Source organism: Leguminivora glycinivorella, chromosome 2 (genome assembly GCF_023078275.1).
Source record: "Leguminivora glycinivorella isolate SPB_JAAS2020 chromosome 2, LegGlyc_1.1, whole genome shotgun sequence".
In the NCBI taxonomy this organism is placed as follows: domain Eukaryota; kingdom Metazoa; phylum Arthropoda; class Insecta; order Lepidoptera; family Tortricidae; genus Leguminivora; species Leguminivora glycinivorella.
In genome coordinates this window covers 22,147,194-22,160,795 of record NC_062972.1, presented here as the reverse complement: position 1 = coordinate 22,160,795, position 13,602 = coordinate 22,147,194, and the positions used below count along the sequence as shown (strand labels likewise).

Below are 13,602 nucleotides of genomic sequence, written 5' to 3'. Positions count from 1 at the left end.
CGGAAAACTACGGAACCCTACACTGAGCGTGGCCCGACACGCTCTTGGCCGGTTTTTTTAGGGTTCCGTAGTCAACTAGGAACCCTTATAGTTTCGCCATGTCTGTCTGTCCGTCCGTCCGTCCGCGGATAATCTCAGTAACCGTAAGCACTAGAAAGCTGAAATTTTGTACCAATATGTATATTAATCACGCCAACAAAGTGCAAAAATAAAAAATGGAAAAAAATGTTTTATTAGGGAACCCCCCCTACATGTAAAGTGGGGGCTGATTTTTTTTTCATTCCAACCCCAACGTGTGATATATTGTTGGATAGGTATTTAAAAATGAATAAGGGTTTACTAAGATCGTTTTTTGATAATATTAATATTTTCGGAAATAATCGCTACTAAAGGAAAAAAAGTGCGTCCCCCCCCCTCTAACTTTTGAACCATATGTTTAAAAAATATGAAAAAAATCACAAAAGTAGAACTTTATAAAGACTTTCTAGGAAAATTGTTTTGAACTTGATAGGTTCAGTAGTTTTTGAGAAAAATACGAATAACTACGGAACCCTACACTGAGCGTGGCCCGACACGCTCTTGGCCGGTTTTTTTTATATATAATTTTGACATGACCAAAGACAGGCATCAAAAAATAATCGTTCGGTACCTAATTTAAAAAAGTCAGGACTAAAACTGTGAAGTCTGAAAGTCGAAATGTTCCCTGAAGTATAGTGAGAATTCAAGCAACTTATTGGTAACTTATCAGTTATCAACAAAATAGATAACTGTAATAGACAATACATATTATGTGTATAATAACATATAGTTTTATATTATGCCTATTTAAACTTTATTTCAAGTATATTCTCTCGTTTAAACAATAAATTTCATGTTGCAGGAATGTTCTGCGAACATTCTCAAGAATGTTTTCGCTTTTTGGGAATGTTCTGCAATTTCTACATTAGGTACTACTATGTGGACATGGGTTTAAAGTGTAGATACGCCTCCGGAATTTCGAGCGGAGGCAAAGTAGACATATGAGTAACTTACTGCTCCCGAAATCCAAAGTATTCATATTCATATTTATTTATTGCATCCATGGTATTTTAAGATGTTACAAAAGTAGGTATCTATACGTGCTCATGGACCCTATTAGGGCGTGGCACGTAAGATACATGACGGCGTATGAAAATTTCTTAAAATGAAAGGTCAGTTGTTTAAGCCTATTTCATTGCAAGTTAGAGAAAATTAAGCGATTCATGCAGTTTTTTTTCTGTCTCGGCGAAGTAACGAGAGATAGGAACAGGATGATCAGTGCACAGTATTCCTCATGCTAAAAGGTCTTTATTTATAACCGATGTCCATATAAAAATGTAACGTACGTGCCGTATATTTTGTTTATTACAGTAACACGTAATTAACCATCTATATTTTATCTGTCGTTCATGCATTTTACTTGTACCTTCATTCATTATACTTATTGCAAAAAGAATTGTCAGTATGCTATACCAATCGCCATAGTAGATAGGTACTTATAGTATTCTTCATTTATTTATAAATTCTTATACTTATATGTATATTGAATGTTCAGTAGGTGCTAACTTGTGTTATATTGTAAATCTCATTTGTGATGTCTAAATCATAGCAATAAGTTTTCTATTAACCTTTTATAAGGCATGCCCCTAAATACCTAGAAGTAGGTATGACAGAACATTTCGCGAATGTTATGAACACTAATATAAAGATGATCTTGAGGGAAATACAATCCCCTTGCCTTATAAAAGCTTAGCTTGTATGCGTATTTTATTTTTAGTTTTATAAATATTTATTGCCCCAATAAGATGATTACCTACCTATGTAGAGAGCTATACAATGGCAAATACCTATCGTAGAAGGCGCTGATACGTGTAGCTACCCTACCTTATCTATTAATTAAATATAAATCTTTGGCAATTTTAATACAGTCAGAAGCAGAAATCCCTAAGCGGGCTAGGTTTCAAAATGACCTCGTGAAGAATAAGACCGTATCCGTCAGTTTACCTACATCTACCCGTTTAATTACTAGTGCTGCAAAAATTAAAATATGACGCAATAAATGTATTTAGCTCTGAGACTCAGAAACTAGATTTTTGTTATATTATAGGTACTCATCTTATAGAATAAACGATTTTGTGTGGGTAATCTGTCATTGTTAGCTACCAGTACATTTTGCATACATATGTATATAAATGTGTATTTTTTTCATTTATTTAATTTTGATTTATGGCAGTCACTAACTATGCCTATTTGTCACTAGGTAGATACTGGTACTTAGCAATATAAACGTAGCTTCGTTCTGCGCTCCCCGCTATGTCACTCACCTGCAAAAACATCGCTTATCCAAATTCTCAATCTGCTGCCCACGCTGCCAGTCTCTAAAATTTATAGATAAAATATGCGTGATACTCTGCAGCCGGACCACCACGCTTTATTGTGCTCAGATTACCATGGTGGAATGTACCTCTGACATACCCCTTGTACCTCGTCGGAAATTGCATGTACCTCAGTAGTTTGCCAGAAATATGCATTTAAAAGGGGTCCGGCTGGGGAGTAGTACTCCCCAGCCGGACCACGGCTGTACCCGCTCATATCACTGACTTCAAGATATAATTTAACTATCACAAGAATGTACCTGTTACATACCCGTGAATAAGTTGTTTATTCCTGTTAAAAAGTGGCCTTATACATTATTTTTCACACATTAAAATTTTTGGTTATCGCGGTTAGTACGCGATTTCGTTAGCGCCTGAAATATGTGAATAGCAATGTTTTGCGTTTATATGAAATTGCGGAAAAATCTCATAAGGTATTACATCGACTTAAATTCAATTGTATATTTAGTATACATAATATGTATGTCGGAGACAGACCGGATATTGGCACGGACAGTCAATTATAGCGCAGCGCGCGAAGAGTTGCAGCTGGACAGCTGACGTCACAACCAACCAGTTGTCCACCCAACCAGTTGTTGTCCCCACTTCGTGCGCTAGGACGGAGCCGGGATACCTGAGACCCAACACTCTCTGGCGGACCACGCTAGAGACAAGAAGTCTTAGAGCCTCCTCGGAACTGTCCACGCTATAATTGTTCTAAACCAAGTTGTTTACCTATCAGTTATTGTAAAATTTAAAGTGTGTAAAATAAATCGTTGATTACTATCGTCTTCGTCTCAATCCTCGATGACCCAGCAACGCCCCGATGTCTGAAAATGGTGCCAATCCTGACCTGTCCCCGACATCAGAAGGTGGGATCACATCGAGGCAAAGAGACATATCAAAATTGTACCGGAACGGAAGTACCGCCATATTGGCAATTTCTCGAAGCGCAAAATCAACAAATGCGCGCCCTTGACCTACTATCCACGGGTGACCTTTCCGGACTTGGAACCCGATAAACAAGAAACTAACGCCATGATATGGTGTGTGCTACCGCCGACGTGTGTATGGCCAACCCACCATTGGAGGGCGGCCAGCTTGTCGTCGCCATCCGCAAGTTGCAGTGACTATGAAGCGATCAAGGAAAATGTTGTTTATGAGTGATAAGAATGGAAACGGTCATACTCGTTTTCATAACCGTGAGAAAAAAAAAAGGAAGTACCTACCCGCTAGAAAAAAATGTGTCAACGAGTTAAAAGGAGCAGCCACATAGACGGCTTTCGCAAATGGTTTACACAGTATAGCAATAATAACTCTTGTTACAAACTTCACGACGCACCGTGCACAGTCGAAAAACTACCCTCGCACACAGCGAATACATGCGAAACTGGGAAATATTGGATTGGACAGTCTGTGTTGACGTGTGTGTGAAATGACGTCAGTGCAGAGGACATCTCGTTACGGCAGTGTTTATGAGTGGTAAAGGCTTAACGTGGGACCAGTTCCAGGAGCTGTTTAAAATGCGAGCTAATTCCTAACCTAGAAACGTGGTAGTAAGGTCACGTGTCTAACCTTGAAAGCAGATGAGTGATGCATTCCATTATGTTATTTGGTGAATTGTGGATTCCTATTTGTGGAAATTTTGAGAGTACACTTGGTGAGAATGAAAACAATTATCTCTCTCAATCTCAATGAATCTCTTGTTGAAAACGTAGTGATTATAAAATTCCAAAAATTGTAATTATTGTTTGTGTTAATGAAACAGCTTTTTATTCTGATTTTGTTAGTTTCCAAGATCAGTATTCTATAATGTTTCGTAGTTTTTAAAATTTTAAGTGATTGCCAGTATTAGAGTTTAGAGTATTATCCCTAAATTTGTGATTTATCTCAAATTGTTCATTGAGTGAAAACAGAAGCTACGCATATGAAATTTTATGTTCCAGTGTGCTACAGTCAAGTCTACACAACGTGAGGTATCTAAAGTCGCGTGTACCATCACGCGAGTACCACAGACAATGCTCAGCACTGCATTTCTTGATCTGAAGGATGAAATGTGGATGTGGAGAATGGAAAAAAAGGGACAGGTTTCGTTCCAATTGTTTATTATTGAATTTTATTCAGTGTCATGGTTAAGCAATCTAAGAAAAGCCAAAGGTCTAAGTAAAAATTTAAAGACAAATACTTAGAAACACGGTCATGTCCCTACTTGTTGTTTTCATTTCAAGTTTTATTTTAATATCAGAGAAAGTTCATAAAATAATAATTGTTAAATCTCATATCTAAGACAATGCCAGTGGTTGTTTATTTGTGAATTTGTTTCCCTTTGAGTTTTTACTTCCGTAAACAATGAAACTGATACCGCGCAAATTATTATTTCAGTAATGGCCAGCTATGAAACGACGTCGCGTCGTGATTTCATCTGATGCTGCAGCAGTGACAGCAGTGGCAACTGAAGCCTTGAGCTTTCGTGCGTGAATTGGTCATCGTGAGGTCTACGAATAAGAACACACCTTTGGACTCTGATACTTTATCTGGTGAGCAGTTCTCATTTTATTGGGATATTGTTGAGATATTTGTTCTATTTAGATTGTGAATTCTAAACAGAATGAAACTCATCTGTTGCTAATGCTAAAGTAAATTCATTTTTTTTGGTAAACATTAGTTTGCAATCGAAGAATGAAACTCGTTGTTTTCATGGTTAACGTAATTTTTATTTTGAAAAAAAAAAAAAAAAAAAAAGAAAGAAATTTAGATGAGATTATTTTGTACCATATTGCTATGTGTTGCTTTGGCTCAGACTGCGTACACCATTACAATCATTCGTAAACGTAGGAGTAAAATTCGGATCTATTTTTCCGTTTCTGTGCGGCCACGTGTGTGTGGCGTGCGTTTGGTTTGGTGGTGTAATCGGTCGATGTTGGATGCCGTATGGAGGTAGTCCATATTCATGTGATGAACACCGGGTAGAGGTGGTTCATATGTCGCCGTGTGTCAGCTGTATGACGTGTGTCAAGTTGCCGAATGGATGCAACTGTTAGAGCACTGTAACTCATTATCTTGATTCTGATTTAGTGACATTTTGATCAGTGAGATCAACACGTTGAGTTTCATTCTACTATTGTTGACTTATTTTGGTACCTACCTACATACAATTTTGAAAAGGTTTTTTTGTCCTTAACTAAAATGATAGGACAAAATATAAAACTGGTAAAGTTGACTTTTTGGTCATGTTTTTAGTTAGTTTCATAATAAAGAAAAAGTGAAAGGTTTTTTTTATCTTACAATTTTAATTGCGGATTAGAGTCGTTGTTTTGCGAACCGTGAATTTTAGGTAGTTCTGTGACAGCAAACAAATAGGTTAACATTTAATGGGCTCACGATAGATTGAGGAAAATGCCAGATAGCCACGTACCATTTGATGATTTAGATGTAAAGATAGCGAGTGTAATATTGAGAATGAGGATCTCAGTTCGGCTGGTCAGACCGTACCAGAGGCTTCACCGTAGTCGTAGCCCGTTAGAAGTCGGTATCTGCTGTGTGCAGTCCGTGGGTGCGCGATGCGCGGGGAGCTCTGGCGGAGGTCGGGTCTTGCAGAGACCGTAGAGTCACAGGGTTGACTCGGCGATCCCGTGGGGATGCGCGTAGTGTGTGGTTATGGTATAACCAATAGGCCACGAATGAGATGCTTGTTTGGATTTTATGAAATTAAATGTGTTGAAGATTTTATTGTGAAAAAAGACAACATTTGGTACTCGGTTGTTTTGGCATTGCGTATAGTGTGTAAATAATGCTAACCATTTTATCAAATTTAATATTTTGAAGATTTTATTGGGAAGAATAAATAACTAAATTGGAACTTGGTTGTTTTGGCATTGCGTATAGTGTGTAAATTATGCTATCCATTTTATCAAATTTAATATTTTGAAGATTTTATTGGGAAGAATAAATAACTAAATTGGAACTTGGTTGTTTCGGCATTGCGTATAGTGTGTAATAAATGCTATCCATTTCTTGAAATTTAAAGTTTTGAAGGTTTTATTGTGAAGAATAACTAAATTGGTACTTGCTAATTAAACAACCGTTTTGGCACTACGTAATAGTGTGGAAATGCTATCTTAAAGTTTTTAACGTTGATCATTTTACTTTGAATTACCGAGTTTCTTTGAGATTTTGTCAGGAGTGACCGAACGGTGTACTTTGCGTGTCTATTATTGTTGCAGAGTAAAACACACGAGGACGTGTGTAAGCGCAGGAAGGCCGTGTCGGAGACAGACCGGATATTGGCACGGACAGTCAATTATAGCGCAGCGCGCGAAGAGTTGCAGCTGGACAGCTGACGTCACAACCAACCAGTTGTCCACCCAACCAGTTGTTGTCCCCACTTCGTGCGCTAGGACGGAGCCGGGATACCTGAGACCCAACACTCTCTGGCGGACCACGCTAGAGACAAGAAGTCTTAGAGCCTCCTCGGAACTGTCCACGCTATAATTGTTCTAAACCAAGTTGTTTACCTATCAGTTATTGTAAAATTTAAAGTGTGTAAAATAAATCGTTGATTACTATCGTCTTCGTCTCAATCCTCGATGACCCAGCAACGCCCCGATGTCTGAAAATGGTGCCAATCCTGACCTGTCCCCGACATGTATATGTAATATTTATTACAGTATAATCTTTGTGTTATAACTTTCACATCATAAATATGTATATTATAATTCCGAAAAACTCATCGGTACGAGCCGGGGTTTGAACCCGAGACCTCCGTATTGAAAGTCGCACGCTCTTACCGCTAGGCCACCGTTCCCTTTATAGGGCACCGGTCTCAAAAAAGACCACCCTGTATGACTATCTTTTTGTATTTTTTCTTGTACAGAATTTTTAGTACTACAGGATGGCGATGAGGTTTGAACTCACGATGGATGTTAGGAACACGCCTCTTTCATATATTTAATCGCCATAGTCCGAGGAGTGATAAAACGTACTAACGTAGGTAAGGTGCATTAGGGTAATTCCGAAAGTCATCTAATTACGAAAGTCGCATAAAAATCGCCATTATTTCCATCATATCTACATTTCCCTTTCGGAATTATCCGAGCATTTCTATCATTCGGAATTACCCTAATGCACCTTACGAACGTTTCCGGAAAAATACGAAGGAAAACCTTTTCGCACTACATCTGTATCATCTTTAAACTTGAAAAAAATAAATAAAGATACCTAACGGTGGCCTAGCGGTAAGAGCGTGCGACTTTCAATACGGAGGTCTCGGGTTCAAACCCCGGCTCGTACCGATGAGTTTTTCGGAATTATAATATACATATTTATGATGTGAAAGTTATAACACAAAGATTATACTGTAATAAATATTACATATATTATGTATACTAAATATACAATTGAATTTAAGTCGATGTAATACCTTATGAGATTTTTCCGCAATTTCATATAAACGCAAAACATTGCTATTCACATATTTCAGGCGCTAACGAAATCGCGTACTAACCGCGATAACCAAAAATTTTAATGTGTGAAAAATAATGTATAAGGCCACTTTTTAACAGGAATAAACAACTTATTCACGGGTATGTAACAGGTACATTCTTGTGATAGTTAAATTATATCTTGAAGTCAGTGATATGAGCGGGTACAGCCGTGGTCCGGCTGGGGAGTACTACTCCCCAGCCGGACCCCTTTTAAATGCATATTTCTGGCAAACTACTGAGGTACATGCAATTTCCGACGAGGTACAAGGGGTATGTCAGAGGTACATTCCACCATGGTAATCTGAGCACAATAAAGCGTGGTGGTCCGGCTGCAGAGTATCACGCATAAAATATTTATGTTGCATGTTGTAATAAGCTGTTTAAAATCACGCTAAAAACAATCTAAATCATAAATATATAAACGAACTTTAAATTGGAAGCTTTACAAGATTTCAGTTTTTTGCAGTATTTGTTTACAACGTTTTTTGTTCCATCCAAACCGAAATGTCGTAACGCTTCCAGTGTTATGAAACTTATGAAAGAAAAAAATATTGATGTTATCGCCCGTGTAAGCTTTCTTGTTGTCACATTTATGGATCTGGAATTTCCGTGATTATACATTTTATGAAAAAAATCGGCGTTAAATGAAAACGTTAAAATATATTTCTTTATTTTATTAAAGTACAACAAAAAGAATTACACCATTTAAATTAGCGATTCCCATTTTAATGATACCTATTACCAGACCTACTTATTTATTTTTATGTGTTCTATATTGACTAATCTCAATATTGAATGCTATAAAATGGTTATAAGTGACGCATCAAACTATACGGATTGAAGTAACTCACGATCGAAAACTGGGACCTACCTAAACCATTACATGAACTGTTCACAAGGATCAAGTTATCTCAGGTGGCATTTACTTTACGTCAATTTTTTCACCCTTTTATCGAAGTATCAACACTGGTGCACAGGTGTAAGTAGGTACATTATTAATATATACTCTGCCATATATTGGAGCGGAAAAATATCTATCATACTGGTACATATCGAAAACAATAAATCTAAAATTCAATTAGACTTTTAAATATCAAGTAAACAACTATTGGATCATCATTACCAATATGTATTTGAATATTTACGAGTCTTAGGACCCACTACACGTGGCCCGTGGGCAGCCACGAGAGCCTGATGCGGATTAGAGACTTTACACACACCGATCGTGTATGTTACTAATTTTGGACTTCTTATTATAAAAACAAACAATCGCGAATAGAGAATCCTACTAACAATATAAGTATTATAGATGGATGGATTTATCAATCTCAGAAATCGTTGATATGAAAATAACACCACATAATCAATTGTTAATTTTATTTTTATTATTGTTCTCTTTATTTTCTCTCTTTTTTGTTATCTAAGTTTCGTGACGCATTGGTTTTACTGTAATGTCATGTAAACATGTTTTTACTAATAAATAAATAATTATTTTACTATTTGATGCCCACAGGGATAGGTACCCTGCATAACTCGGGAATACGAGTTCTTTAAAAATGAACCTTAAGTTGCCCAAATAGTCTTTTTCATATGCACCAATATTGTAAATCGGCATCGCAATAGCCGTTTTTTTTTTAAGAATGGGTCCGAAAAAATATGATAGATTATTTTCCGCTACTGTATGGCTCTATGCCTGGCCCCATAGCCGAATGGCATTTCTGCGACGCGAAACGCTACCGAAACGCCCGCCGCAGAAAGGTAATCTGCTTCTGTCGCGCCAATATGCAAGAGCGATAGAGATATATAGCTACGAAAGAGATATTATCGTGAGCGTTTGTGAATTCGGCTACGCACACTGAACTCTCAAGGAGCGGAAACAACTCGCAAACTGTACCATATGCCTGTATGTATGCCTCTCCTCTTATACGTATAATGATGCGAGCTGCTAAAGAGTGGATTTTACTCTGCAGGTCTGTAGGTACCCTTATCAACACCGTTAACTTGGTTGTATTCAGTAACAACAGACGTAGAGTCAATGCCACTTATGAGAGCATTTGATTAGTTAGGTGGAGTAGTATACCAGTGATCGTAGGGTATGTGGCAATATAGTTTGGACGGCTATCGTTAGGCGGCGGCGGCGGCGACGCGCCGGCGGAGGGCTTCGCGTGGTGGTGGGGTCTGTTAGCGGGCGGCGCGCTGGCCGCGGGCGGCGCGGCGGCGTGGTGCCGGCGCCGCCGCCCGCGCCGCCCGCCGCCGCCGCCGCGCCCGCCGCCGAGGCCCAGAGCGCCGCAAGCTTGCGCTGCGCGTCTAGCTGCGCCTCGCGACACAGTATGACGAAGCGCCGGCGCCAGACGCCGAATACATACGCACCGATAGATGAATACACGATTTTAAAATATTCCTAGTTTTATTTGGAGATCACCTGGGGCCTATTGCATAACAATTTACAACTTGTATTACAAGTGGAACTCTCTTTCTTATAAAATGAATTGGAGGGGGACTACCGCTTGTAATATGAGTTGTAAATTGTTATGCAATAGGCCCCTGTTCTCTTAAACACATACAAAGTAATGATATACCTTAAGGTACCAGGGTATTTGCGTCTGGTGGAGTAAATGAGTCTTTTGAAGATATTTTCTAAACGGAAAATTTTGATCTATTGCGACCCTCTAAGTACATTCGAATAAACGTGCATAGTAGTAAATAAAGTCGCTTTCCGATGTCTTGTCAGGCTGTCCCTATCTTTAAAACTACGCTACTTATTTTGATGAAGTTTTTTTTAAATAGAACTGGCTATTATTTTTTTCTTGAGAATAATGTTTTGGGAAATAATCATTTCCTCCTAAGTGATTTGAAAGGCATCAAATTAATTTCCACCTTGAGCATGAACGGTTTAATCCCTCACCACGCTCAAGATTATTTTAGAATTCCTCGCTTTAAATAGGTATTAAAGGATACAGTACGTACTGTATACTTTAATTCACTCAAGATGTAGTGTAAGCCCTCGCGCTACGTCAGCAGCTCTCGAAGTTTGTAGGTACAAAAATTAAGGAAAAAGTTAAATTTGTTTTTTTTAATTCCTATTTTGTTACCAAGATTTTTTTGATGAATTGAGATTTTAGTAACTTTTATTTCGACATTAAGTTTCTCTTAGACTATACTATTTTATTAATTATAACAAGTATCTTGTATATGTACATGTATTGTTACTAAATGTTGGTAACAAAATAGGATAAATTAAAATTTGCGGACGTGGCTATATACAAATGTATTATAGTTAATATAGTTCAATCAAGATAAATATTTTTTCACCACACCAACTGTTAAAGGCTTATTTTGCTATTCGAAAACAGATTGCAAAATTGCATTTTCAAGAGTGCAAGGTAATTTCATACAAATTTTAACTTTATGTCTTTCTGGTAGAATTTACCTATAAATGATGATTTTGAATCATAAATATAGAATAAATTGATGGATTTGATTTAATTTGATGTTTTATAGTCAGTATTTTGTTCGTGTTGGTGTGGTGAAAATTTTTGTTTCACTCGGTGGCAAAGTTCGTACCTCTACCTTCGTACCTTGAAGACCTCGCAAAGCTCAAGATTCCACTTTTTGAACCACTCGCTACTTTAATTTTTCGCTTGCTCGGGATATTGGCATGTGCGGTTAAACAACTACTTTGCCCCCTTAGACTACCCTACATAAAAGTCTATTCCCCAAAGCCGGCATCCGCCGCGCCGGCTTTTCGCGCATGCGCGCAGTATCGAAAAAACTGAAAACGCATTCAACTAGGAACAAATCAAATTATTTTTTTGAAATCTGTAAGAACAAAGTGAATATTTAAATGTACGTATATGTTTTTTTTTGCCAACCGTACCATTTGCCACGAAAAGTGCACCTTGATAACGATCTTTAGTTATCTCTGGCAGATGGCAGCACCATCTCTCTCGCTATATCGTAATCCTGCAAAGGCTTCGTATAGGAGGTGCAAGCACTAATTGCTCGCCCTTAGAGTTGGTCAAAAGCGCCTAGCCTGATCAGAGATAACATACACTAGAGAAATTTCGTCGGGTACCACGGCGGGCGGGTGGTCTAGTGGTGAGGACGTTAGCCGCGTAAGCTGAAGACCCGGGTTCGATTCCCGGCTCGGCCGCCAGTGGGCCCTGTCGTTTTTTTTTTTTCGTGTATGATATTTATTTAAATTTATAATTTATATATAGTAGTGTGACTACTTGAAAAAAGAACAAATCGAAAAATATTCAATAAAATAATTTGATTTGTTCCCTAGTTGTATAGATGGCAGCACCATCTCTCTCGCTATATCGTAATCCTGCAAAGGATACGTATAGGAGGTGCAAGCACTAATTGCTCGCCCTTAGAGTTGGTCAAAGGCGCCTAGCCTGATCAGAGATAACATACACTAGACAAAATTTCGTCGGGTACCACGGCGGGCGGGTGGTCTAGTGGTGAGGACGTTAGCCGCGTAAGCTGAAGACCCGGGTTCGATTCCCTGTCGTTTTTTCTTTCGTGTATGATATTTATTTAAATTTATGAAAACGCATTGTTTGGCTCTGTAACCATGGCAACGCATCGTTATAACCATACCGCGCGCGTGCGCAGGGAAGCCTTGGGCAGCTGAGCTGACAGTGCAAATCTTTGAGTCAAAATACAGGAAACAGTGTGAATTTCACGAAAGTTATTCAGGAAAACTATTATAAACTAAGTACATGGTCGTAGAAAAAGTATTGTATGCAACGATGTTTTCAGTCGAGTCAAAAAATACTCGTGGCGCCACTCGTCGTTTTTGGCCTCCTCTAAACGCCTGTTGCATAAAATACTATTGCTCCTTTGTGACACAATCTCCCATTCACCCCATCACCCATTTGGAAAAAGACCCTGAGGAAGCAGTGGCCAGTATAAAATAACGCAACGTAGAGTTCTCACATATATTTTATTTAAAAAAAAAAACGTCGTTTATGTGCGTAATATTAAAATAAAATAAATAAATAAAATAGCCACATCATATTTATGAACTTCCTCATAGGTGATGTGAAAAGCAGTATATATTATGTCACAATTGTCACATGGTAACGTAGCAATAGTTATTTGTTTTACAAGGGGGCAAAGTAGTTGTTTGCCACCGAGTGAAACACAAAATTTTTCACCATACCAACACGAACAAAATACTGACTATAAAATATCACAGTAAATGATATCCATCGATTTATTCAATATTTATGATTCAAAATCATCATTTATAAATAAATTCTATCCGCTATTAGCTTGACATCAAGTTAAATTTTGTATGAAATTTCTTTGCACTCTTGTGGATTTTTATCCAATTATTTTTGCAATTTTGCTATCTGTTTTCGAATAGCAAAGTATATTTCATATTTATTTATTTCAATCAATCGGCACTGACAGATTAACCTTACGTGCTAATTGGCATTATATATTACTTAGTGTCTAACAAAGCCTGTGGTGAAAAATTATTTCCACCTTGGGCGTTAACCTCTCACTACGCTCAGGGTTCTATTTATATCCTCCCCGTTGTAAATATGTGTAATTTTGCTCCCTTAATCTATTTATAACATATTTTCCTAAATGTTTTTATTATATTGGCCAAAGGTAGGTATATAGGTCTGCTGGGGAGCATGACACCTTGTGTATATTTTTTTTCTGAGACAGACCATCTATTCATCGTTAAATAAACGCCTAAAGGGTAG

General features: G+C 37.9%; 1 protein-coding gene across 1 annotated transcript in view; it reads left to right on the top strand.

The window, feature by feature from the left end:
- The window catches only part of LOC125237348 (cubilin-like), a 115,625-nt gene extending 105,351 nt beyond the window's left edge, over positions 1-10,274 (top strand). Inside the window, exon 19 of the mRNA XM_048144345.1 lies at positions 10,005-10,274. Coding sequence (XP_048000302.1) covers positions 10,005-10,210 — 206 coding nt within the window. The 3' untranslated portion in view covers positions 10,211-10,274. The remainder of the gene's footprint in view (positions 1-10,004) is intronic.
- Positions 10,275-13,602: the final 3,328 nt, after the last annotated feature.